The sequence below is a fragment of the Cebus imitator genome, unplaced genomic scaffold (assembly GCF_001604975.1).
Source record: "Cebus imitator isolate Cc_AM_T3 unplaced genomic scaffold, Cebus_imitator-1.0 Scaffold119, whole genome shotgun sequence".
Lineage (NCBI taxonomy): Eukaryota > Metazoa > Chordata > Mammalia > Primates > Cebidae > Cebus > Cebus imitator.
Window position 1 is genome coordinate 4575009 of NW_016107434.1, and position 23339 is coordinate 4598347.

At 38.5% G+C, this 23339-nt stretch overlaps 1 protein-coding gene across 5 annotated transcripts in view; it reads right to left on the reverse strand.

Moving 5' to 3' along the window:
- Positions 1 to 23339, reverse strand: part of SLC12A6 (solute carrier family 12 member 6) — a 99198-nt gene that overhangs the window by 6928 nt on the left and 68931 nt on the right. For all 5 annotated transcript variants that reach the window (XM_017539548.2, XM_017539547.2, XM_037742384.1 and 2 more), the window contains 16 exons: positions 22450 to 22544; positions 19305 to 19436; positions 18138 to 18284; positions 16374 to 16428; positions 15032 to 15162; positions 14117 to 14358; positions 11244 to 11458; positions 10285 to 10443; positions 10017 to 10115; positions 9698 to 9755; positions 5572 to 5746; positions 5166 to 5284; positions 3877 to 3975; positions 1892 to 2011; positions 1013 to 1117; positions 444 to 612 (listed from right to left, as the gene is read on the reverse strand). In XM_017539548.2, coding sequence (XP_017395037.1) covers positions 444 to 612; positions 1013 to 1117; positions 1892 to 2011; positions 3877 to 3975; positions 5166 to 5284; positions 5572 to 5746; positions 9698 to 9755; positions 10017 to 10115; positions 10285 to 10443; positions 11244 to 11458; positions 14117 to 14358; positions 15032 to 15162; positions 16374 to 16428; positions 18138 to 18284; positions 19305 to 19436; positions 22450 to 22544 — 2120 coding nt within the window. The remainder of the gene's footprint in view (positions 1 to 443; positions 613 to 1012; positions 1118 to 1891; positions 2012 to 3876; positions 3976 to 5165; positions 5285 to 5571; positions 5747 to 9697; positions 9756 to 10016; positions 10116 to 10284; positions 10444 to 11243; positions 11459 to 14116; positions 14359 to 15031; positions 15163 to 16373; positions 16429 to 18137; positions 18285 to 19304; positions 19437 to 22449; positions 22545 to 23339) is intronic.

A 23339-nucleotide genomic window follows, 5' to 3' on the forward strand; every position in this document is an offset into this window, starting at 1 on the left:
AAAAAAAAAAAAAAAAAAAAGAACAGCTAACCAGAAGTAGCAAAGGAATCTTACTCATGATACCACATAGATTAATAAAGAGAAGAAAATTTGGTCAGTACTCCTTGTTGTCACAAGATTGAGAGGAATCCTCTCCAAAATTCAAGCAATCAATTTATTTACATGACTCTTCTCAGTGCTGAGATTAATGTTTGGAGTGTATTTGAAAATAATGTTTAGACTTAATAATCTTATAATCTAGTAATGTTTTAAATGGGAAGAAAGAATAACTATTTTCTGGCTCATCTTTATTATTTGGGAGAAAGTATCCGAAGGTCAGCACTAAGTGAGAAACCTCCTAGATCACTCAGGAACAAGATTCAAGTAGAAGTTTGAGGTCTTACTACTTAGCATCACAAAGCTCTGTAAACTGAGTTCCAATACATCCAAAGTCTGACTCTTACCTGCTCAGCAGCTAAAGCTTCACCATAGTTCTCTAGGAAGTTCCCCACGATGACAGAGCCCACAATAGTGAGACCTTTTCCTGCTTTGAGCTGTGAGGCAAAGGTGAGGAGGCGAGGATGCTTGACATGTAAGTCTTCATCTAGTTTCAGTAATACAAGCAACTGAGGCCTGTGAAGAGGTTGGTGGGGGTTGGAGGGGAGGAGAAAACATTTTGGGTTTGGGGAACAGAATGACAGACTCCACCCTTTAATTCAGGAGATCTGTATAAAACAGGTAACTTGACAGAAGGAAGAGATCACAGGAAATGACAGGATGAGAGTATTATTTTGAATGTTCCCAGTACTATCTCAAGTTGATCAGTCTTCAAGGAAGAATAATAAATTGTAGAAATCTTGATCATAAATGACATGAAGAAAAGGGAATAAAAAATTAAAGATTTAGAATAGTTCAAAACCGGTCCATTATACCAATTTCTTGAGCCACAAGGTTTTCTTATCCTGTAATCAACAAAGCACATATTTTTGTGTGTTAACTATGTGCCAAATACCGCTAGTGTTGATTTCTTTACCTCCAGTTTTTAGTGTGTGGAGGTCCTTCCTCCAACCGAAGCAAAGCAAACCGGGCTGCACTGAGGGACAGCCCCCGGATACCATCACCCCATTCTTTCTCAGCTCTGTGAGAAAAAGAAAAGAGCAGAGGCAAATTTAAACTATAGTAAGCATAATTTTAAAGAATAACGTTTTTTTTTTTTTCTGAATCTAAAAATCACATATGTGCAAGGTAGAAGATTAAAACCCAGATTAATGATAAAATGTTCTTTACTAACATAATGAACCCGCTGTAGGTAGATCAACAAACAGCACCCTGCACCAAGAGACTGCAGGCATAAACAGTTCAGAATAAAGCCTGAAGGGGTCACTCATTCAGTCCTTCTATGTACTTCTTTAAAAGCAATAATGTAAAACAGCAATTTAGATTAGAAAATTATAACAGACCTGGAAGTTAAGTTACTTTGAAAATAATGCAGAGAAGGGAAAGTTCAATGTAATCTTCTGAATGTTATTTAGTCCTCATTTTTGAAAGTTGTTAGTAAGTCTTAGTAGTTACAAAGTTGTTCAGAACTAATTTCTTTTTCATTTCAGAGACAATCCCTTGACTGAAAAGATGAGCAAAAATATTTATATTTGTGTTGTACTTCGTTTAGTATGAATCATTATTTGGATAGGTCCTTTGCTATTTTCCATTGATCCATTCATATCTTCTCAATGGATTTCCCTTGTGATGAAAGTTTGCATCGGTAAGATGGTTAGAGAATTAGGGGTACAAAATATAGTTATGAACAAAATGAAATTACCTGAGTCCTTAATGTATTTTCACTGAGCTGGCTCTAACCAAATTAGCTAGTCTTGCTACTTTTAGCTGTGATCAAGATTAAATCCACACTCACCCTTGGTACTCAATGTACTTGTAGATCATACCAGCTATTACCATGGCTACAATGGCATAATACCAGGAAGAAATGAACATCAGAGCCAGACAGATACTCATTCCCATGAAAGAAAGGGCCCTAAAAAATTAAAAACAAAACAAATACCAAAAAGTATTTTTTAAAGTAGCTGAAAAAGAAGCCTATGTTAGAGGTGCTTCTCCAAATATCTCTAGTGAGGGATTATTAAAAACTTTGAAACTATTATAAATAGAACTTTTATAAAATGCAATAAAAATGAATTCTTAATTATCACATGCCTGGATGCTGCAGCAACGTCAAACTGCCACAAAAGTTTCTAAATGCTTATTCTCAATTCTATGGTTGTCTTATCATGAAACAGTCAGTAGATGGGCACTAAACCCCAAACTGTACTTTGCATTAGAAGATGTTTCCAACTGCTGGAAAAACATAAATAACAGAACACTATGAAAGTCATCTGTAGTTCTGAGGACAATTAATACTTATGTGGCAAAGCAGGGATGGACAGACAGTCAGAAATGTTAATAACTCTAGGATCTTTTAAAAAATTTTCATGTAAACATTTCTAAAATTTTATAAATATTTATTAGCATAACTGCAGAACTCACTAAGAAAAATTTGCTATTATTTTTGGACTGTACATAAGAGAAAGCTGGCAGACAATAAAGAATTACTTGTTTTGATCACACAAATTAGGTAGACAACTACATTTACTGAAGGTTTTCTGTGTACAGAATGAACTTCCTAGCTCTATGATGAATCTTAAAGAATGAACAGGAGAGTTAATCTGGAGAAAACTAGGATGTAATGAAAATATAAGGTAAAGAGAAAGAGAAAAATAGAAGCAAGATAGCAACAAAAAAAGTTCATAAAGAATTTTTTTTTTTTTGAGATGGAGTTTTACTCTTGTTGTCCAGGCTGGAGTGCAATGGCACAATCTCGGCTCACCACAACCTCCACCTCTTGGGTTCAAGCGATGGTTCAAGTGATTCTCCTGCCTCAGCTTCCTGAGTAGCTGGGATTACAGGAATGCACCACCATGCCAGACTAATTTTGTATTTTTAGTAGAGACAAAGTTTCTCCATGTTGGTCAGGCTGGTCTCAAACTCCCGATCTCAGGTGATCTGCCTGCCTTGGCCTCCCAAAGTGCTGGGATTACAGGTGTGAACCACTGCACCCAGCCGCATAAAGAACTTTGAACTAAAGTTAAAGCTACAAAGGGCATTAGAGGCATTAAAAATCAGTAGAAGATTTAAATTTTTGCCCAGTAAAGGTTACATCACAGCCCACCATTGGTAAGTGAAGTCAGAAAGGGAACAAGGAGAAAGTCAGCAAAGAAGAATGTAGCAACAGGTACATACAGGACATAATTAATGAGCACTTAGCTATGAGAGGAAAGAGATGGGATGATAGCCAAAAAACTTTCACGATGACCCCTTCAGGACTGGGGAGACTTAACTACAATAGCAACAGCAGCAACAGTTCGTTGAGAGCAGAGCTTTACTATGTACCAGACACTATGATAAGCACTTTAGATTTATTAGTCCCATTTTACAAACAAATTAAATTAAATTTTGCATGGTTATGTGCTTTGCTGAAGGGTACAAAAGTAGGACACAGTAGAGCTGAGATTGGAACTTAGATCATCTGACTCCGTAGCCGTAAGGGACAAACAGGAAAATAAATATGCAAGAGAAGGATGTTTTAACCTGAAATTTATAGCAGGCTGGAAATACTTATTCTGTGCTTTTACTCTATTCTTATTGGGTGTTATAAGTTATTATGAAGTGATACAGGAAAACAGGATGGGAGGTGAGGATTCAGTTTAGAATTCAAAGTTGAAACTGTATAAAATGGCTGACAAAGAAAAAAATTTTATCAAGAAGCCAGACTCTCCTAGTTTTCTAGTTCAAAGATGGGTTCTCTTCAAATGTGAGTAAAAACAAGAGAAGAAGCAGACTTACCAATGGTAGTAGCGGAATCGGGGTCTCCAGTTGGGTGTTCGAAGTAATGTTTGCAAGGCACATGCCAAGTTTACAAAGAGGTAACACATGAGAAAAAACCTGAAGAATAAAAAAAGAGGAATGATTATTACTGGAAGATGATTCTTTGAGGGTTAAGTAACTGGAGACCTTTGCTGTATTGAAGCCTGTTTCTAGACAACTAACCCCTGATTAAATAGGAAGCAGAGAAACTTAAACCTCTCCCCACAAACCTGCTAATCCTTCTCTGTTCTCTCAGTGACACAACCACTCTTTACCCAGTTGTTCTTAGGATAATACACGTTTCGTCTTCCTTACCCTTGTTCCAAATTCACTAACCAAGTCCTATGGATTCTACTTAAAAATCTCTAAGCTGCTTCTCTTCCTTTTCATCTCTATTACTAATCACCTTAGCTCAGGCTCTCATATCTTCTTTCCAATTAGCATTCCCAGCTCAATTCTAGCCTCCTTCGAATCCATCTTTTATACCAGACTGATCATCCTAAAGCATTATCATTTTCTTCTCAAAGATTACCCACTACTTCCAGGTCCTCTGTGATCTGGTCTACCTACTGCTCTATTCTGCTTCTCCCTCAACATGCACCCTCCCCTCTAGCCAAACTACTTCCAGTTCTCCGGATGTGCTACCTTATATCATTCCTTAATTCCTTTAGACACATTCTCTGCCTGGAATGGCTGTCATCCCTTGTTTTCTTAGCAAATAACCAGTCATTCTTCAAGATACAAGTATCACTTCCTCCACAAAATCTTTCTTGCATTTCCGTCTGTTTAGATGTCTTGCTTTGGTGTTCCTGTGGTACTCAGTGTTCACCTTTAGCACGGCACTCATCACACTATATATGGATTATTGGTTTCCTTATCCATTATCAGTGCCATAAGATTGTCTTATCCATCTTTGTATTCCCAGAATACCATATTAGACAGTGCCATCAGTAGTAAGTAGTAAGTAGTAAGCCATCAGTAAGTCACAGGTGAATAAATAAAAAAACTAACAGTGGTCATAAAAGCTACAACCAATTGATAATGAATTAGAAATGAAGCCAAAGAACTCAAGTTAAATAGGTAGGCAAAAACCTCATAACTTACAAAAGTCAGTGCTACTTGAAAGTTCTCAGAAATGATTTTTATTTAAGTGAAGTTACATCCGTCATTAGCCCACTCTTGTCACTACTGTTATATGACTAATGGAAATAAACATGTATTCTTTATCATTTAAACAAGAAAAACTGAAGAGAAGCACTGGTTCTTACATGGAAAGAATTGGGGCCACAAGATCCAGGGAGGCAATAAGTATTCCAAGCTCTGCAATGGCAGCAGTTAGAAGTAAAGCCCAGGTAGGTTCCCCATTGGCTTTGCTGTGGCCAAAAACCTGTACACAGAAAGGAAATATCAGGCATAGGAGTACTGAGTCAATGCTGTCTGATTCCTCCAGCCTATGGTTTCAGACATGTGGAAGATAACAGCGTTACAACTGTGATATCTTTCAAACACCATTACAGACTCACAGGTAAACTTATGCGTGGAATTTAGAGGGTCTTGTGCTAAAAACCCATGTCCCTACATTTATGATCTAGTAATTTCTAAGCCCATGAAGACCATACTGTTTTTCATTAAAGCTGGGAAAAAAAGAAGAGGGCATTAAAAAAGGTCACTTACTCTCAGAAACGGTATGATGTTATCCTTAGCAATAGCTTGTAGCAGCCTTGGTGCACCTGTGAGGCTCTGAAGTCCAGCCCCACACGTTGAAAAGAAGGAGCCAATAACAATCACCCATGGGGATGGCCAAGATAAGGTGCCCACCACCAAATTACCTTTCACAGCATCCCCAAACCTGGAAAGGAAACACGAGTGGGGAAATGTAATCTGGAAATAACTTTAGACTGAAATACTAGTGAGACATTTACCCCCTTTTTTTTTTCTTTTTTTGTCTCACTCTATCACTCAGGCTGGAGTGCAGTGGCGCAATCTTGGCTCACTCCAAAGTCCATCTCCAAGTTCAAGTGATTCTCCTGCCTCAGCTTCCCTAACATCTGAGATTACAGGTGTGCACCACCACACTCAGCTAATTTTTGTATTTTCAGTAGAGACAGGGTTTCACCATGTTGCCCATGCTGGTCTCAAATTCTTGACCTCAAGTGATTCACCTGCCTTGGCCACCCAAAGTGCTGGGAATACAGGTGTGAGACACAGCATCTGGCCCGCTCATTTTTTTTTTTCCATTTATAAGTTTTAGAGAATCAAAAATGAGGCAAATAATATTATGAAATATAAAGATAGCCAGATTTGATCAAAAGGCATTACTGACCTATATTAGGAAAAAAATACATATGGGGCTAGAAAATAAGCTAAGCTTCAGGTGTAACTTTCCCCTTCAGGGTATCAAAAATATCTGCTTTTTAGAAAAACTGAGATCTCACTGCACCTATAATTCTGTATTATTAAAACATAAGCATTTTTCTGTGTCATAAAAAGCTATGAATAAAAATTTGTAGTGATTTGAATAATAGTACTCAAGTCTTATGGCACATGCACACTCCATACCAGTCTTATGTATTAAAATAAAAATATTAAGATCACTGCTAACTTTTTTTGAGATGGGGTTTCACCATGTTGGTCAGGCTGGTCTCGAACTCCCGACCTCAGGTGATCCACCTGTCTCGGCCTCCCAAAGTGTGGGGATTACAAGCATGAGCCACCACGCCCAGCCTGATCACTGCTAATTTGATGGGTGAAAGATGGCATCAGTTTTATTACTTGTTTTAACAATTTTTAGTAAGCACACAAAAAGTAATGTGCAAAAAACAACAAATGTACATCTGAAGATTTCCACAAAGCAAACACCTATGCTCCATGCAGGTCAAGAAACAGAACATTGCCAGTACCCAAAATTCTCTCTTATGCCCATTCCCAATGATAAACTCTTTCTTCCTCTCCACTATTTACTCTCCTGATCTTTTTTTTTTTGTTTTTTGAGACAGGGTCTTGCTTTGTCACTAAGGCTGGACTGTAGTGCTGTGATTATGGCTCACTGTAGCCTTGACCTCCTGGGCTCAACTTGATCTTTCTGCCTCAGCCTCCCCAGTAGTTGCACTACAGGCATATGCCAACAGGCCCAGCTAATTTTTTACTTTCTGTAGTGACAAGGTCTTGCTATGTTGCGTAGGCTGGTCTGGAACTCCTGACATCAAGCACTTTTCTAGCCTCAGCCTCCTAAAGTGCTGGGATTACAGGCATAAGCCACCATACCCAGCCCGCTGACTTTGAATACTATGTAGTTTTACCATTTTAAAATTTTATATAAATGATATACAGTACATACTTTTATGTTTGGTTTTCTTCACTTAGCATTGCTTGTGAATTTTTTTGGGGGGGTGGGTATATATTGCTATGACTTACTTTGATTGCTATATGGTTCTCTATTACATGAATATATAATTTAATCATTCTGCTAGTGATGGACATTTTGATTATTTCCAGGTTTTGGCTATTAAGAATAATACTTACGAAGGGAAAATGAAGCAGTCAAAAACAAAAACAAAAAAACACTACTGTGAAAAATCTTGTTAATTATTCTTGATGCATATGTGTAAGCATTTCTATTAGATATATCTAGAGAGGAAATGCTGAGTCATAGGTAAGTGGATGTTCTTCTTTAGGAGATAATAACCAATAGTTTTCCAAAATGATACTCTGATTTACAGTCTCAATAATAATTTTTATTTTATCATGTAACTTACGAAAGCTCCATGAATTTCCTATTACAAGGGTATAGTGATATACTATACTACATACATACATATATACACCCACACATATATACTGTGTTACATACATATATACACTGTGCTCTTTATTTTTGTCAACAATATTTATATTGCATCTATTAGGCTTTGAGTCCTCAAAGAGCTCAATGTGTAGGTAGAGTGATGTGAAAACAAGTAGCCACAATATAGCATCATAAATACCATAAAATAGTATATTCAAATAGAGTGGCTGAACAAAGGGAGGAGTGTTTACCTCTGTTTGGGTGAGTATGGGAAAGCTTTACAGGAGGAAAGACCCTTAGCCTAGTCTCTTAGAGGATGAATATGAGCCAGCTAAGCGGGAGTAACCTATTCTAAGCAAAGGAAACAACAAAGACTAATGTGTATACAAGTGGAGATATAACAAGACATATTAAACTCTAAGTTAGGGAATTTATGAGGGAATGGCAGGAGATAAGAGGTAGAGAGGGCCAGATCACAGTGATGGATTTTTTTTTTTTTTTTGAATCAGAGTCTTGGTAAGTCACCAGGCTGGAGTGCAGTGGCGCGACCTCGGCTCACTGCAACCTCTGCCTCCCGGGTTCAAGCAATTCTCCTGCCTCAGCCTCTTGAGTAGCTGGGACTACAGGCATGTGCCACCACACCCAGCTAATTTTTGTATTTTACAATAGAGATAGGATTTCAGCATGTTGGCTAGGATCGTCTCAAGCTTTTGACCTCATGATATGCCTGCCTCAGCCTCCCAAAGTGCTGGGATTACAGGCATGAGCCACCACACCCAGCCAGTGATGGATTTTAAGAGGCATTGGCAGGTGCTGCAGCAGGGAGGTTTTTATGTTCAATTTTGTGTTTTAGAAAAGCCATTCTGGTGGCAGTGTGGAGGAAGGATTAGAGGGTAGAACTAAAAGAGAGATTATTAAAATAACATAGGCAAAAATTCTGAAGGCCTGTACAAAATGAGTGATGTGGACAAAGAATAGGAGACAGATCTGTGTAGTGTGGGCAATTTAAAAAAAGAATAGGAGAAAGGGCTGAGGATGGTGGCTCATGTCTATAAGCCTAGCACTTTGGGAGGCTAAGGCGGGAGGATTGCTTGAGCCCAGGAGTTTCAGACCAGCCTGGACTAAATAGTGAGGCACCATCTTTACAAACAAACAAACAAACAAAAAACTAGCTAGGTGTGGTCCCAGCTACTTGGGAAGCTGAAAAGGGAGGACTGCTTGATGCCAGGAGTTTGAGGCTCTAGGGAGCTATGCTTGCACCACTGCACTCTAGCCTGGGCAATAGGGCAAGGCCTTGTCTCTAAATAAATAAGCAGAAAAGAAGACAAGAGAAAAGAACAGAAGATGAAGAAAGTAAGTTTCAGGCTTTTATTTAGAATGCCAAACACAATTAGATACTTATCTCTCATAGAAGAGATGCTAGAGACACTTGAAATTTTTTTTACTTGCTCTTACTTTTGGTCTTGTTTCTGAACAGTTCTTCATGTACAGGGAGGTCATTATTCAGACAAATTCACTGCTTTTTTGAAGAACTATAACTGTCTCACATATTTACTAGAAAATACTGGCCTCTTTGGGAACTACATACATATATTTTCTTATTGTTAGTCATAAATGATAACTCGGGTTGGGTTATTTTTTTGAGAAAGGGTCTCACTTTGTCACCTACACTGGAGTGCAGTGGTGTGATCTTAGGTCACTACAGTTTTCCCTTCCCAGGCTTAAGTGATCCTCCCACCTCAGCCCTGCAGGTAACTGGGACTGCAGGTGCACACCACCACACCTAGCTAATTTTTGTTCTTTTTGTAGAGACAGGGTTTTGCCACATTGCTCAGGCTGGTTTTAAACTCCTGAGCTCAAGCAATCCACCCACCTTGGCCTCCCAAAATGCTGGGATTATAGCAGGGGCCACAGTGCCTGGCTGTGTTGAGTTTGTAACTGTCTTGGAGCTATGTGGAACGATCAGAAGTCATGGCAGACAGACACAGAATTGTTACAAAGAGATTAATTACTCACTTGTCTCTGAGAACAACCCCTTCAATACATGCACCAAAAAGGACAACGTTGCTTAAATCTACCATATTGAGAGTCAAGGAAACTGTTTACCTTCTAACATGAGATAGAAAGTAGACACTCAGAATATTTCTTCTGTCAGTAAAATGAGTTGCTAAATACTCCTATAAATTCTTTTTTGAATTTTCTATATGAGGTCGACAGATTATCTGGCAAGAAGTGAAGTGATAGAAAGCAGGTATCTTTGTTACCAGGATAAAAATACTGATCATCTAGTTACGTTCCTATGACTAAGACTCAGACCAGATCCATAAAAGGATACAGACAAAGGAGGTGGTCAGGATGGCAAGGATAGTACCAATGGGAATAGACTTCTGAGCATCTTTCAGATCTCCAGATCTGTTTGATCCAGCCATGATACCTTTAGAGATAAGGGGAAAAAATCAAGTTAACTTCTTGGGTACTTTGATATTGATACTGATAGCAAAGACTATAAGCAAATCTAGGAACCATGAGAATTCTGCTCCCCTGAGAAAAATCACTTCCTGGGTCTGACAGCTTCTAAAATAGACAACAGCTCATGTGCTTACCTGTAACAGAGGGAAAGAAGATTCCCACTAGAAGCGTGAAGGAGGTGGTGATGTCAACAAGAACATATTCATGGTTTAAGCTGCCTAAGACATCAGAAGATTTGGCTGAAGGCTTTTCAATGATCTCTCCCTTGGGCAGGTAATTACTCCAAAGATTCTCTACAGTGGGAAAAATGGGAATTTAAGCAGCAACAGTATGGAAAGAAGATAATCAGATAATTTTCTACCGAAACAACATTCAAAATCAAGTTCCTCATTTATACAGTTTCTAAAGGTGTGTCTGCTTCTACATGAGCACATATACACACACATATTGCACAATAAAACACACATAAATAAAAATATAGTGCTCTTTCTTATCTAGTTTAAATATAATTTGACAAAATGATTTGGTACATATAAATGCAGTTTAACTTTACTAATGCAAACCAGTAAAAGTTAAACAGAGTAAAACTAAATGCCCCACAAATCCCATTAATATTTTTTATTAGTCATCAATGCTGTTTCTATTACCTTAATGTAAACTTACTTTTGGGCAAAGAATTTCCAGACCAAACATTTATGATAGAAGTCACTTAAGGAATGTTTCAGGAATTTAACTAAGGAAGATACATGTGGGTGTGGACATTCAAACAGTTCTGTCAGTGCAGGAAGAACATTGGCAATTTTACAAGAAGACACAGAATATTTTATCCTAAGGTTAGAAAGTGATTTGCTCAACTCTGCTCTGAAATGGAAGTGAATGTTAGCAGATACCACTCTGTAAAGGAGTCCTAAATAAGGACAGCTTTACTAATGGAAAAACAGAAATATGTTGAATTAAGAGCCGTGTGGCGTGCTTAAGAAGGCAAGTAGCACCATGGCAGTGAATCTTTATGGACAGTAGAAGAATCTAAGATGACAAGGCCTATTTTCCTCAGAAAACAGTAAAAACCTTGTCCAATAACTCCCTAACTTACCCGTAATGATACCACTAGCCAATCCAGGAATGCCCTGGATTGAAGTGACATTATTGTGAACAAAGTATTCATCACAGGTGGCATTGAAAAATTGACTCGAGTTACAAAAGAATCTCCATAACTTTGATGGGACTGTCATGTTGTTAATTTCCTTGGTCTTAGAGCAAACATCAATGTGTCTTGATGAAAGGGTGCGGTTACCCAGCATGCAGACCCTAAGTGAAAAGAAATAGGGAGAGAGATCAAGTAGGGAAAAAAAATACGTTAAAAAAAAAAAAAAACAGTAAACAGGTTAGTAAAGGAAACAAGAACCTCATCTCCAAGAGCTTCTACTATCAAAGGTAGGAAAGAAACTAATGTTTATTTATTTATAATTTATTTCAGCACTGTGAGTGGTGACTTACATTTTCTGCCAATTTAATCCTTACAGCAACATCACGATGTACTAGAATTTCTATGTTGTAGATGAAGTTATTGAAGTTCAGGAAGTTAGGGAGTTAACTGAAGGTTAGGGAAATATAGTTCTGTGTCCAAGGTCATAGGTGGCAGGTGGCAGTGACAGAACTCAAACTGAAGAACTGCCTGAAGACATTATGCTGATTCATCTTCCAAAATTTTTGGCTAAAATTGTTAGGTCTAAAAGAATACTGAAGTCCTTTTGTTGTTCTTATAAAGAAAAAGGTACTCCTCTTTTTTTGGCCTAGAAAAGCCTGACATTCATAAAAACACCTTGAAAATGTTATGCTAAAAGTGGAATCTTCTGACTACTGTTGCAAGGAAAACAGCTTGGCCAGAATTAAAAGGCAAATCCCTCGATGGCCTAAGAGAAAACTGTTTTTGAACTTATGCCTAGACCCAGTGGGAGTGAGGGTAACTATAATACAAATATTAACTGCGGGTTTTATTTTTTTCTTTAACCCAGAGACACAAATATAAACAAAGGAATAATACACCCATAGTTAAAATACCTCTCAGATTCAACAAAGAGACGTTTAAAATTTGCAAAATGATTGCATATATTATTATGAACCATGTACCTACTACTCAGCTTCAACAACTCTCAACATTTCTCAGCCTTGTTTCATGTATTCTTTTAGATCTGTCTTGTTTTGCTGGAATATCTCAAAGAAAATGCCACGCATTATGACTGTGTACTGATCAAAGAAGAAGAGAAGCCTCAAAGGTGAACTTGAGGCAAAATGGAATTTCCCAAGTTGAGATACAGCCAGAATGTCAACTTTAGAACTTTTATGACTCTAAAAAGGACCTTCAGCTATATTACAGTCCCTAGACAAGCAGATTAAAAGTTTAACATGGAATCTACTTCTGCCATCATATAGCATGGCATAAAAGAAATAATGAATGGGGAGTCATAAAATCACAGTTCACCTTCTTGCTCTGCCATTTATTAACTCTGAGGTAAGTCATTAAGCCTCAATGGACCTGTCTTTTTGTCTTGAAAAATCTTTTTTTCTGTAATCTGGTTAAATCAACATAGGACCAATGAGCTTGATCCTCAGATAATCCAGATGACTTTTCAAGATAATCCTGTAACAAGACTACAAATAACACTCAGTGCCAGCTAGTCCCTATGCCACTAGTCAAAGGGAAAAGTGGGCCTATGAGTCACAGATCTGCACAAATCCATTACTACTTCAAAAAACATACTTTAAGGTATTTGCACTATGGAGTTGAAGGGGAAGGTGGATGATAAGAGAGTACTTAATGGGTACAAAGTACATTATTTGGGTAATAGATAAAAGCCCTGACTTAGGCTGGGCGCAGTGGCTTACACCTGTAATCCCAGCACTTTGAGAGGCTGAGGTGGGCAGATCACTTGAGGTCAGGAGTCCCAGACCAGACTGGCCAACATGGTGAAACACTATCTCTACTAAAAATTCAAAAATTAGCCAGACACGGTGGCCTGTGCCTGTGGTCCCAGCTACTCAGGAGGCTGAGACTGGAGAATCACCTGAACCCGAGAGGTAGAGGTTGCAGTGAGCCACATAGTGCCACTGTACACTCCAGCATTAGCGGCAGAGCGAGACTGTCCCAAAAAAAAAAAAAAAAAAGGCCAGGCTCACGTGATGGTAGATCACCTGAGGTTAGGAGTTCGAAACCAGCCAGATCAACATGGTGAAATCCTGTCTCTACAAAGAAAAAAAAATTGCTGGGTGTGGTGGCACATGCCTATAATCTCAGCTACCTGGGAGGCTGAGGTGGGAAAACTGCTTGAACCCAGAAGGGAGAGGTTGCAGTGAGCTGGGATCATGCCACCGCACTCCAGCCTGAGCAACAGAGTGAGACTCCATCTCAAAAATAAATGAATAAAAAATAAAAGCCCTGACTTCACCACTCACAATATGTACATGTAACAAAATTATACTTGTACCCTCATAAATATATACAAATGTTTAAAAAAAGATGAAAAAAGGCAGTTGTATTAGAGTTAATATTATATACATATAGAGACACATGCAAATTATTAATATTTCCTTTTATTTTATTAAACATTTTAGGTTTCCTTTGATTCCCTTGATTTTTCATTAGTAAAAGAAATCCAACATTTAAATACCAATAGTTCAAAACATGTATAATAAAAAAGATTATGTACAATTATTAGGGAGAAAAAAACCTAGTATCTGTACCTAAATGATTGTTATAGCTACTAGTTCTACGTAAGAAAGAGGATGAACAGGACATAGTTTGCTGGGAGGCTTCCTGCCTAGACAAGGAAGGAAGTGTAACTGGGCTTATCCAAAGGGGAAAATCTCAGAGAGACTCCATGAAATTCTGACTTGGAATTATCATAGCACCAGATACTTTCCATTACTACCCAATAAGGATGGTTAGGCAGAGAGATAGACACGTACGGGAAGTGTGGAGGGGCAAAGGAAGACTTGATGGCTCCAGCATAGATGGCCAAGATGGACACAATGACACAGGCCAGAAAAAGTGAGGCAAACTTGTTCACATAGCGTACGCCGATAAATACCACTAATACCATAAGGACCAAGAAAGCTGTGCCATAGACACGCATGTTATTTAGCATGGCTGCTGCTTCCTTGAGTGCATCATCACTGCGAAAGATGGCAGCCCGGGGAACGATATATACCTGTTAGGTTAAAAAAAGTACAAAATTAGGTTATTCCAAAGCAAGTAAAAAAGGCTGTAGTTGTTTGCATCTACTGTTACAAAAGAAAGCAAAGCTGAGACAGAAAATGACTAGAGAATTAGCCTAGTTTCTAATAGGATCTGAAATGCCTACAGAAATGGGATGTCATGGTATATATATATATGTTTGGTCTACATGCTGTTCTGAATAGCTACATTTCCTAATAGAAAGGGATAAACTAATAATTTTATTTATAAGGTTATATAAAATAAATATAACAATCATCTTTAACTGATTCTGCTGTCACTACTTTAAATAGTAAACAATATGTCTCAGTGAGTAGAGAAATGAGAAATATTTTATTTCATAGGGAAGAAGATATCAAAAATGATAAAATTTATTTTACTTTTTCCCCATCGGCGCAAGTCTTGCCTCCAAGGCTTGACCCTCTTCGATGAGGTGGCAGAGTGGTGGCAATCAGGTAGAGAAGAAGGAACAGGCAAAGGGAATTTCAACCTTTTAACCTCATATTCACAGTAAGAAGCCAATTCAGGTGGGCAGTCAATCACCTGATTTATTCCTACAGCCAATCTCTCAGAAGCTTTCATATCAAAGAATAAACCCAAATCAATATTTCTGCTACATTATACACCACAATGAAGTCATTACTTACCAGAAAGATTTCAATGGCACCAAGAATGTACATGGCTGCTGCAAATGTGGTACCAAGATAAAAACAGAGGCCAACAGCCCCGCCAAATTCTGGGCCCAGTGCTCGGGAAATCATAAAGTATGAGCCCCCAGCTAAAAGACAAAATAGAAGATGAATAGGAGAAAGAGTGTGTATTAGTAAGAGGAATGTGATCAAGTCATAAATAAGAATAAAAATATACAGGAAGGCTAAACGTTTCAGGCTTCTATAAACCCTGAATGTGATAAAAAGACTTGCTTGTGGGAAGTAAAAGATGAAAGGGTTATTGTCGGATATACTGCACATCTAATGTAATGAGCCATGTGAAGCAATACAGTTTGCCAGCATTACTTAGAAATAAATTAGAGAATATTTACTACGACTTGAGATGGCCCAATAAAATACATCTGGCTGGGTGTGGAGGCTCACACCTCTAATCATAGCACTTTGGGAGGATGAAGCGAGAGGCCTGCTTGAGGCCAGACTGGGCAACACAGTGAGAAGTTATCTTTACAAAAAATTAAACAAACCAAAACAAAGACAGGGCACAATGGCTCATGCCTGTAATCCCAGCAGTTTGGAGGCCAAGGCAGGTGGATCACCGGAGGTCAGGAGTTTGAGACCGGCCTAATCAACATGGAGGAAACCCTGTCTCTACTAAAAATACAAAATTAACCAGGTGTTTTTGCAGGCTCCTGTAATTCCAGCTACTCAGGAGGCTGAGGCAGGAGAATTGCTTGAACCCAGGAGGTAGAGGTTGCAGTGAGCCAAGATCGCGCCATTGCACTCCAGCCTAGGCAACAAGAGTGAAACTCTGTCTCAAAATTAAAAAAAAAAAAAAAAAAAAAACTTTGTCAAAAAAAAAAAAAAAAAAAAAAAAAAAAAAGCTGGGCATAGTGGTATACACCTTTAGTTCCAGCTCCTTAGGAGGCTAAAATGGGAGGGTAGCTTAAGCCCAGGAATTGGAGGTTGTGTGAGCTGATTGTGTCACTGCACTCCAGCCTGGGTAACAGACTGAGACTTTGTCTCTAAATACACACACACACACACACACACACACACACACACACACACACATTTTTCTAACTAATACAAGCTAAGAATATGACTGAAATTAACACATTCTAGTTTAAAAAATAGATTTTTTTAAAAGGCATCTTAAAGTCAAGTGGTAGTATGTCTATGTGCTATAGACCATTACTCTGTTGCAGCACAGAACAAACTAAATAGTACTCTTTTCCTCAGAAGTTTGTACCTCTTGCTTTATAGCATAAACACAGAGTCAACACTGATAAATCCTGAAATACAACCTTGGCCTACTAACCTGGCACCACTCCATTAGTGGCAATGGCACTCATGGAGATAGCAGTCAATATAGTCTGCGGGGAAAGGGAAAGGAGAGCATTGTTACTGTGCAAAGATAACATTTCTATACTACTTCTCCACTGGTGTTCCAAGACCACTTGGCAAACATTTAACTCCATCTCCTTTTATGGACAGTTATACCTAATGATATGGAAATAAGATGATATGGTTCACTTCATTGCACTAGTCATACCATTAATATCTGGAGGATTCTGTCAAAATGCTCCCACATCAGTAGGTCAGGTGTTATTAAGAACTGCTAATCTCCTCTGGCCAGTTGCGGTGCTTATGCCTGTAATCCCAGCACTTTGGGAGGCCTAGGCGGGCAGATCACCTGAGGTCAGGAGTTCGAGACCAGCTTGACCAACATGGAGAAATCCTGTCTCTACTAAAAAATACAAAATTAGCCAGGTATGGTGGCGCATGCCTGTAATCCCAGCTACTCACGAGGCTGAGGCAGGAGAATTGCTTGAACCCAGGAGGTGGAGGTTGCAGTAAGCTGAGATGGTGCCATTGCACTTCAGCCTGGGCAACAAGAGTGAAACTGTCTCAAAACAAAACAAAACAAAAAAAAACAACTGCTAATCTTACTCTGGATTTCCTAGTTACACAGGAAATACAGCATAGCATACTCAAAAGAAGTAACTAGAGAAACAACGCAGAAAATAGGTTAGAACCTGACTAAAGACTAAACACAATACCAAGAACAATATTCAGTAAGGAAGGGAACCCCTGAAGGCTTCTGAGCACATAGGAACTGCATTTAAAAAACATTACCTGGTAAGCACAGTACAGAATGGACTGCAGATAGGAGTAGCTGGAGGCTGAGTGATTGGTTGGCCGGCTACCACAGTAGTTCAGTGAGAGTTAAAAACTACAGAGGTGGTAGTGTGAATAAAAAGGGCTGAGTGTAAAAGATTTCAGAAAGAGAATAGGTTAGCTTTGGTAGCTGATTAGATGTGAAAAGCAATTCAGAAGGCAAACATAGCCTTAAGGTTTTAACCCTGAGAAACTTAAAAAAAAGGTGGTACCACTAGTTTTAAGTTACTAAATATATGAACTGTGCCTGCTTAACCTGTTTTGCTCATCAGCTGTATACCCATCAGCTGGGCATAATATAATGGTAGAGTAAAATGGTCATAGTGATAAAAGAGGACAGCAGAAACCTGTAAAATTCATCGTTGTGGCTGGGATACATAAATAGGAGAAGTTTAAATTCAGGGAAGACACAAATGTTCTCAGTAGAGTAGAGAGAAGACCTGGAAAGAACATCTGAATTTTTAAGGAAGGGAAAAGGGAAGAGACTTCAAAACAAAATAAAAATAACAATTACCCCTCACATCCCCAGTAACCTGTCTTGTTTCTCAATATATACTGGAGTAATACATCACATTTTCTAACACACTTTCTGTCACAACTTTGGTGCTATCAAGCTCAAATGGTTCTGATTCTGAATTCTTTGAAGACAGGACCTTCATCTTCTATTTCCATTTGAAGTCTTGCTTTGTAATTTCTAGTATATCATGTAATGGACAGCAAGCAGTAACTAATAGGCACTAAATGAATGAAAATCCTTTAGATTTTAATATCAGAATAATTTCTTCTGTTGAGATCATGAATCCTTCCCTAGTATTCTCTGTTTTATTCCCAAAGTGGTCGTGTTCATCTACTCTTGAGAACCTGCAACATTCAGGTGATCTCCAGGTGCCAGTGCAATACTTACACAGCAGCAGCAGATAAGGACAATTGCAAAAGCCTGAAGAACTCCAGCTGTGCCCACCACCCATGTAAGGCGTAAAAAAAGGATCACTCCAAAAATATTTTGTAGACATGGGAGGTAGACACCCATGAAGGTACCCATTTGGGGGGTCTAGAAAGAAAGACATTGACAAAAAATTAAACAGTTATCCTAAAGACAGGTTTTCAATCTCTTATATAATAACTTGCTCCCTAATTACCATATTAGTCTCAAAGCAGAGATCATAAGTTTAATCAATATCTTCAAAAGGGCACATATAAAGTCTCCATCTTTCAAGTGTTTATCACCATACTTTCATTATTCCTAAAGCTATACATTTTAACTTTGTAAAGTTTCCACAGGTTTTTATTACACATAGGCATTTGGCCACAAATAAACTTTTATGTGCTCCCACAACAATTTAAAATTTTGTTTTACAAAGCTATTGGCTTTTTTCATTTAAAAAGAATAAGGACTTGATGGAATTTCTTCAGAATTTGGCATAAATTCTTCACAGTAATTGGTAAATAAAATAGATCGTAAAATGAAGGTTTGAGGGCCATTTTATCCCTTTTTCAAAGAGCTGAACAACCAGAATGGTAAACTGAATGTCTTATATTTTCATTTTGAGACAAACTAATGTTTGGTCTTTAAAAAACCCAACAACTTCACAACAGACAGATGGCATCAGCAGATGGGTATGGACACAATTCTCTTGAAAAGCTATTCCGTCTCCCTGAATGGTCTTTTCCCACATAGCTCACTCCCTCACAGCTAGATCTCTTCTCAAATACCACCTTGTCAGAAAGGCTTCCCTGTCCAACCTATCAAAGTAGCAACCCCCCCTCCACTCTGGCTCCCTTGCCAATTTCAGTCTCTTTGCTCTGTTTAAATTTCTGTTAAAGCATTTATCAACACTTAATATGTTATATATTTTGGCAGTTAAAACATTAAGGACTGTTATCCCCACATTAGAATTTAGACTGCATCGTATGTTTTGTTTGTGCTATGACACTGGTGCTCAGAACAGTTCCAGGCACCTATCAAACATTTAATAAATAGCTACTGAACACAGAATGCTGCCTTAGGTATTTCCTTGTTTCTTATATACAGGGCTCTTTTTATGCAGTCCTCGATATTCTGAGGCCTCACCTTGGTGGGCTTCTTCTTCCCTTCAGTGATGTTTTCTGCCTCTTCATGTTCCTTTGCTCCTTGAGTCAGATTAGTGTAATTGGCCATACGGTTGAGGAGAGAAGACACCTTCGGTCTGGTGTCCATTTCTTCCTATAAAGCCAGTGTCATGGAAGAAATAAGTTACAAAGAACACTGAACATAACTGTCAAATCTTGCTACCAGAAAACTTCAAAGTAAATAAAAAAATATTTCACAGGTAAACATTTTAAGAAAACTTACCAATGAGACTTTATTCTCCCCCCTCCCCACATTAGACAATCACACAATCAGGGCAACATGAGTCTCTATAAAATTATTTGACAAAAAATGTATATATTTATGTTGTACAATGTGATGCTTCAATATATGTATACATTGTGGAATGATTAAACCAACCTAATTAACATATCCATCACCTCAAATTATCTTGTGCTGACACCATTTAAAATCTACTGTTTTAGCAATTTCAAATATACATTATTATTAATTATAGTCACCAGCTATATAATAGATCTCAAAAATTTATTCCTCCTAACTGAAACTTTGTGCCCTATGACTAACATCCCCCATTCTCTCCCTCCCTCATGGAAACTTCTATTCTGTGCTCTCTGCTTCTAAGAGTTTGAATTTTTGGATTCCACATGTGAGTTCCCATGGTATTTGTCTCTCTGTGCCTGCCTTATTTCAATTAACAATGTCCTGCAGGTTCATCTGTGCCCTCACAAACAATAGCATTCACTCTTTTTATGGCTGAATAAGATTCCACTGTCTCTATATATCACATCTTCTTTATTCATTAACTGATAGACACAGGTTGATTCCATATTTTGGTTTTTATCAATAATGCTGCTATAAACACGAGAGTGAAAATATCAATGACATTCTGATTTCATTTTATTTGGATATATGCCCAGTAGTGAAATTGTTGGATCATACAGTTAATTTTATTTTTAATTTTCTGAGGAAACTCCATGATGTCTTCCACTCATAAAATTCTTATATAAAAACTTTCATTACTGGTTGGGTGCACTACTAGCTCATGCTTGTAATCCCAGCAGTTTGGGAGGCTGAGGGGGAAGGACTACTTGAGGCCAGGAGTTCAAGACCTCAATCTCTACAAAAAATGCTCTTAAAAAATTAGCCAGACATGATAGCACACGCCTGTAATCCTAGCTACTAGGGCCCAGAAGTTAAGGTTACAGTGAGCAGTGATCATGCCACTGAACACTAGCCTGGGCAATAGAGTGAGCCCTGTCTCAAAAAACAAAACAAACAAAACCTTACATTCTTTCTAGTAGCCATGTAACTTTAGTAAAAACAAAATCACAGTAACCTAGTAAAGAACATCAATAATATGATCCTTAGTTATAGAACCTCCCATTTTTTTGGCTATTAACATTTATAGTTATTACTTATGGCAACAAGTAGGGACAGGTTGAGGAAAAACTTTTGTGACTGAAGTAAATATTGATTTCAGACCTCTGCTTGAAGGAAGATGAGAGAGAGTACTATTTAAAAAAATAAGTGGCCAGGCATGGTGGCTCACGTCTGAAACCCCAGCACTTTGGGAGGCTGAGGTGGGTGGATCACCTGAGGTCAGGAGTTCGAGACTAGTCTGGCCAACATGGCAAAACCCCGTCTCTACCAAAAATACAAAAAATCAGCCGGGTGTGGTGGTGCACACCTGTAATCCCAGCTACTCAGGAGGCTGACGCAGGAGAGTTGGCTTGAACCTGGGAGGCAGAGGTTGCAGTGAGCCAAGACTGTGCCATTGCACTCCAGCCTGGGTGACAGAGTGAGACTCCATCTCAAAAAAAAAAAAAAAAAAAAAAGGAAAATTGAGTTGGGCATGGTGGCTCCCACCTGCTATCCCAATGCTTTGGGAGGGCATGACAGAAGGATCACTTGAGCCAAGGCATTCAAGACCAGCCTGGGCAACATACTGAGATTCTATCTCTGCAAAAGATTTTAGCAATCAGCCAGGTGTGGTGACATATGCCTGTAGTCCAAGCTACTAGGGAGGCTGAGGTAGAAGGCTCCCTTGAGCCCAGAAGGTCAGTCTGTGATCATGCCACTGCACTCCAGAGTGGGTGACAGAGCAAGACCCTCTCTCAGAAACAAACCAAAAAAAGGTACATAGAGAAGTGGCACTTATTGTCAAAAGCCAGGCAAAGGTAGTGCTGAAATAAAACAAGCTCCTTTCAACAACCTGGCCACAGGTTGTGGAGTCTGGCCACAGAGTCCATGTTGTCTTACTCAGATAAGATATACAGGTCCTCTTCATTATGTAAAGTGAAATAAGCCAGGCACATAAAGATAAATATCACATGATCTCACTTTACATGTGGGATCTAAAAAGTAGAACTCGCAGTAAAGAGTAGAATGGTGGTTATCAGACGCTTGGGATGTACGTAGGGGAATGGGGAGAAGTTAGTCACAGAGTCTAAAGTTTCAGTTAGGAGAAATACGTTTTTGAGATCTATTGCACAGCATAGTGACTACAGTTAATAATAATATATTGTATATTTCAAAATTGCTAAGAAAGTCAAATTCAAGTATTTTTACCACAAAAATGATAAGTATCCAAGGTGCTAGATATGCTAATCAGCTTGATTTAATCATTCCACAATGTACACAAATATCAAGATATCACACTGTAATTCATAAATATATACAATTATTTTTTGACATAAAAAAAGACAAGCAGGTCCTGCTAATTTGGCAGCCTGCTTCCTACAGTAATTTTGTTTAGTTAGTTCTAAGGCAAATGATAGTCTTTCCAGACAAAGGGTGGAGAAATACACTGATTTATACTTAGAAGAAAGATTATTCTAATAAAAACATTTAAATCACAGCTGAATTAGATTGCAAGGTTATCCATATGTCCAAGAAGTCAAACTCCTCTTCTTTACTACGTAACAATTTGACTTGATATTTACTCACTATAATTAGATTACACAGACAAAATTAACTACAAGTTACAATAATTATGATATTTTCTTTTAACATTAGTTATTAAATTATCCAGCTTGTACAATTTTAAAACCAAATGATGTAAAAAAAATGGCTATCATGAGATATCTGTTCCTAAAGTCTCAGTCCACAGTTTTCTCCCAAATATTACCTCAAAGAGTGCCAAATTTTTATCAAAATATTCATCTCCTTCTTCATAATTGGAATTATTCAGGTAAGCGTTTCGAGCTTTCTTATGTCCATCATCTGGGAGAAAAAGAAGTAGATCAAGTTAGCATCAGATAACTGTATATTTCTTCCTTATTAATATAACCCATTTTCATATACAAATTTCATCTTAGAGAGTAGAACTCAACCAGCATTGCTTGGAGAATATGGCCCCCTCTCCAGCAGGAACAAAAATAAATTCTAAGAATTAAACATGTGGGGGTAATTCCTTTCCTTAGGAATTATTCTTTTGGAATTCTTTGGAGACACTACTCTTTTGGAATTCCAGCCCAGCCCATTGAGACTCTACTCTTTTTTTTTTTTTGAGACAGAGTCTCGCTCCGTTGCCCAGGCTGGACTGCAGTGGCACAATCTCAGCTCACTGCAACCTCCACCTCCCGGGTTCAAGAGATTCTCCTGCCTCAGCCTCTGAGTAGCTGGGATTACAGGCGTGCACCACAATGCCCAGCATAACTTTTTGTATTTTTAGTAGAGATGGGGTTTCACCATGTTGGCCAGGCTAGTGTCAAACTCCTGGACTCAAGTGATCCGCCCAGCTCAGCCTTCCAAAGTGCTGAGATTACAGGCGCGAACCACTGTGCCTAGCTGAGACTACTATTTTTTTTTTTTTGGGACAGAGTTTTGCTCTTGTTACCCAGGCTGCAGTGCAATGGTGCGATCTCGGCTCACCGCAACCTCCGCCTCCTGGGTTCAGGCAATTCTCCTGCCTCAGCCTCCTGAGTAGCTGGGATTACAGGCACACACCACCATGCCCAGCTAATTTTTTGTATTTTTAGTAGAGACGGGGTTTCACCGTGTTGACCAGGATGGTCT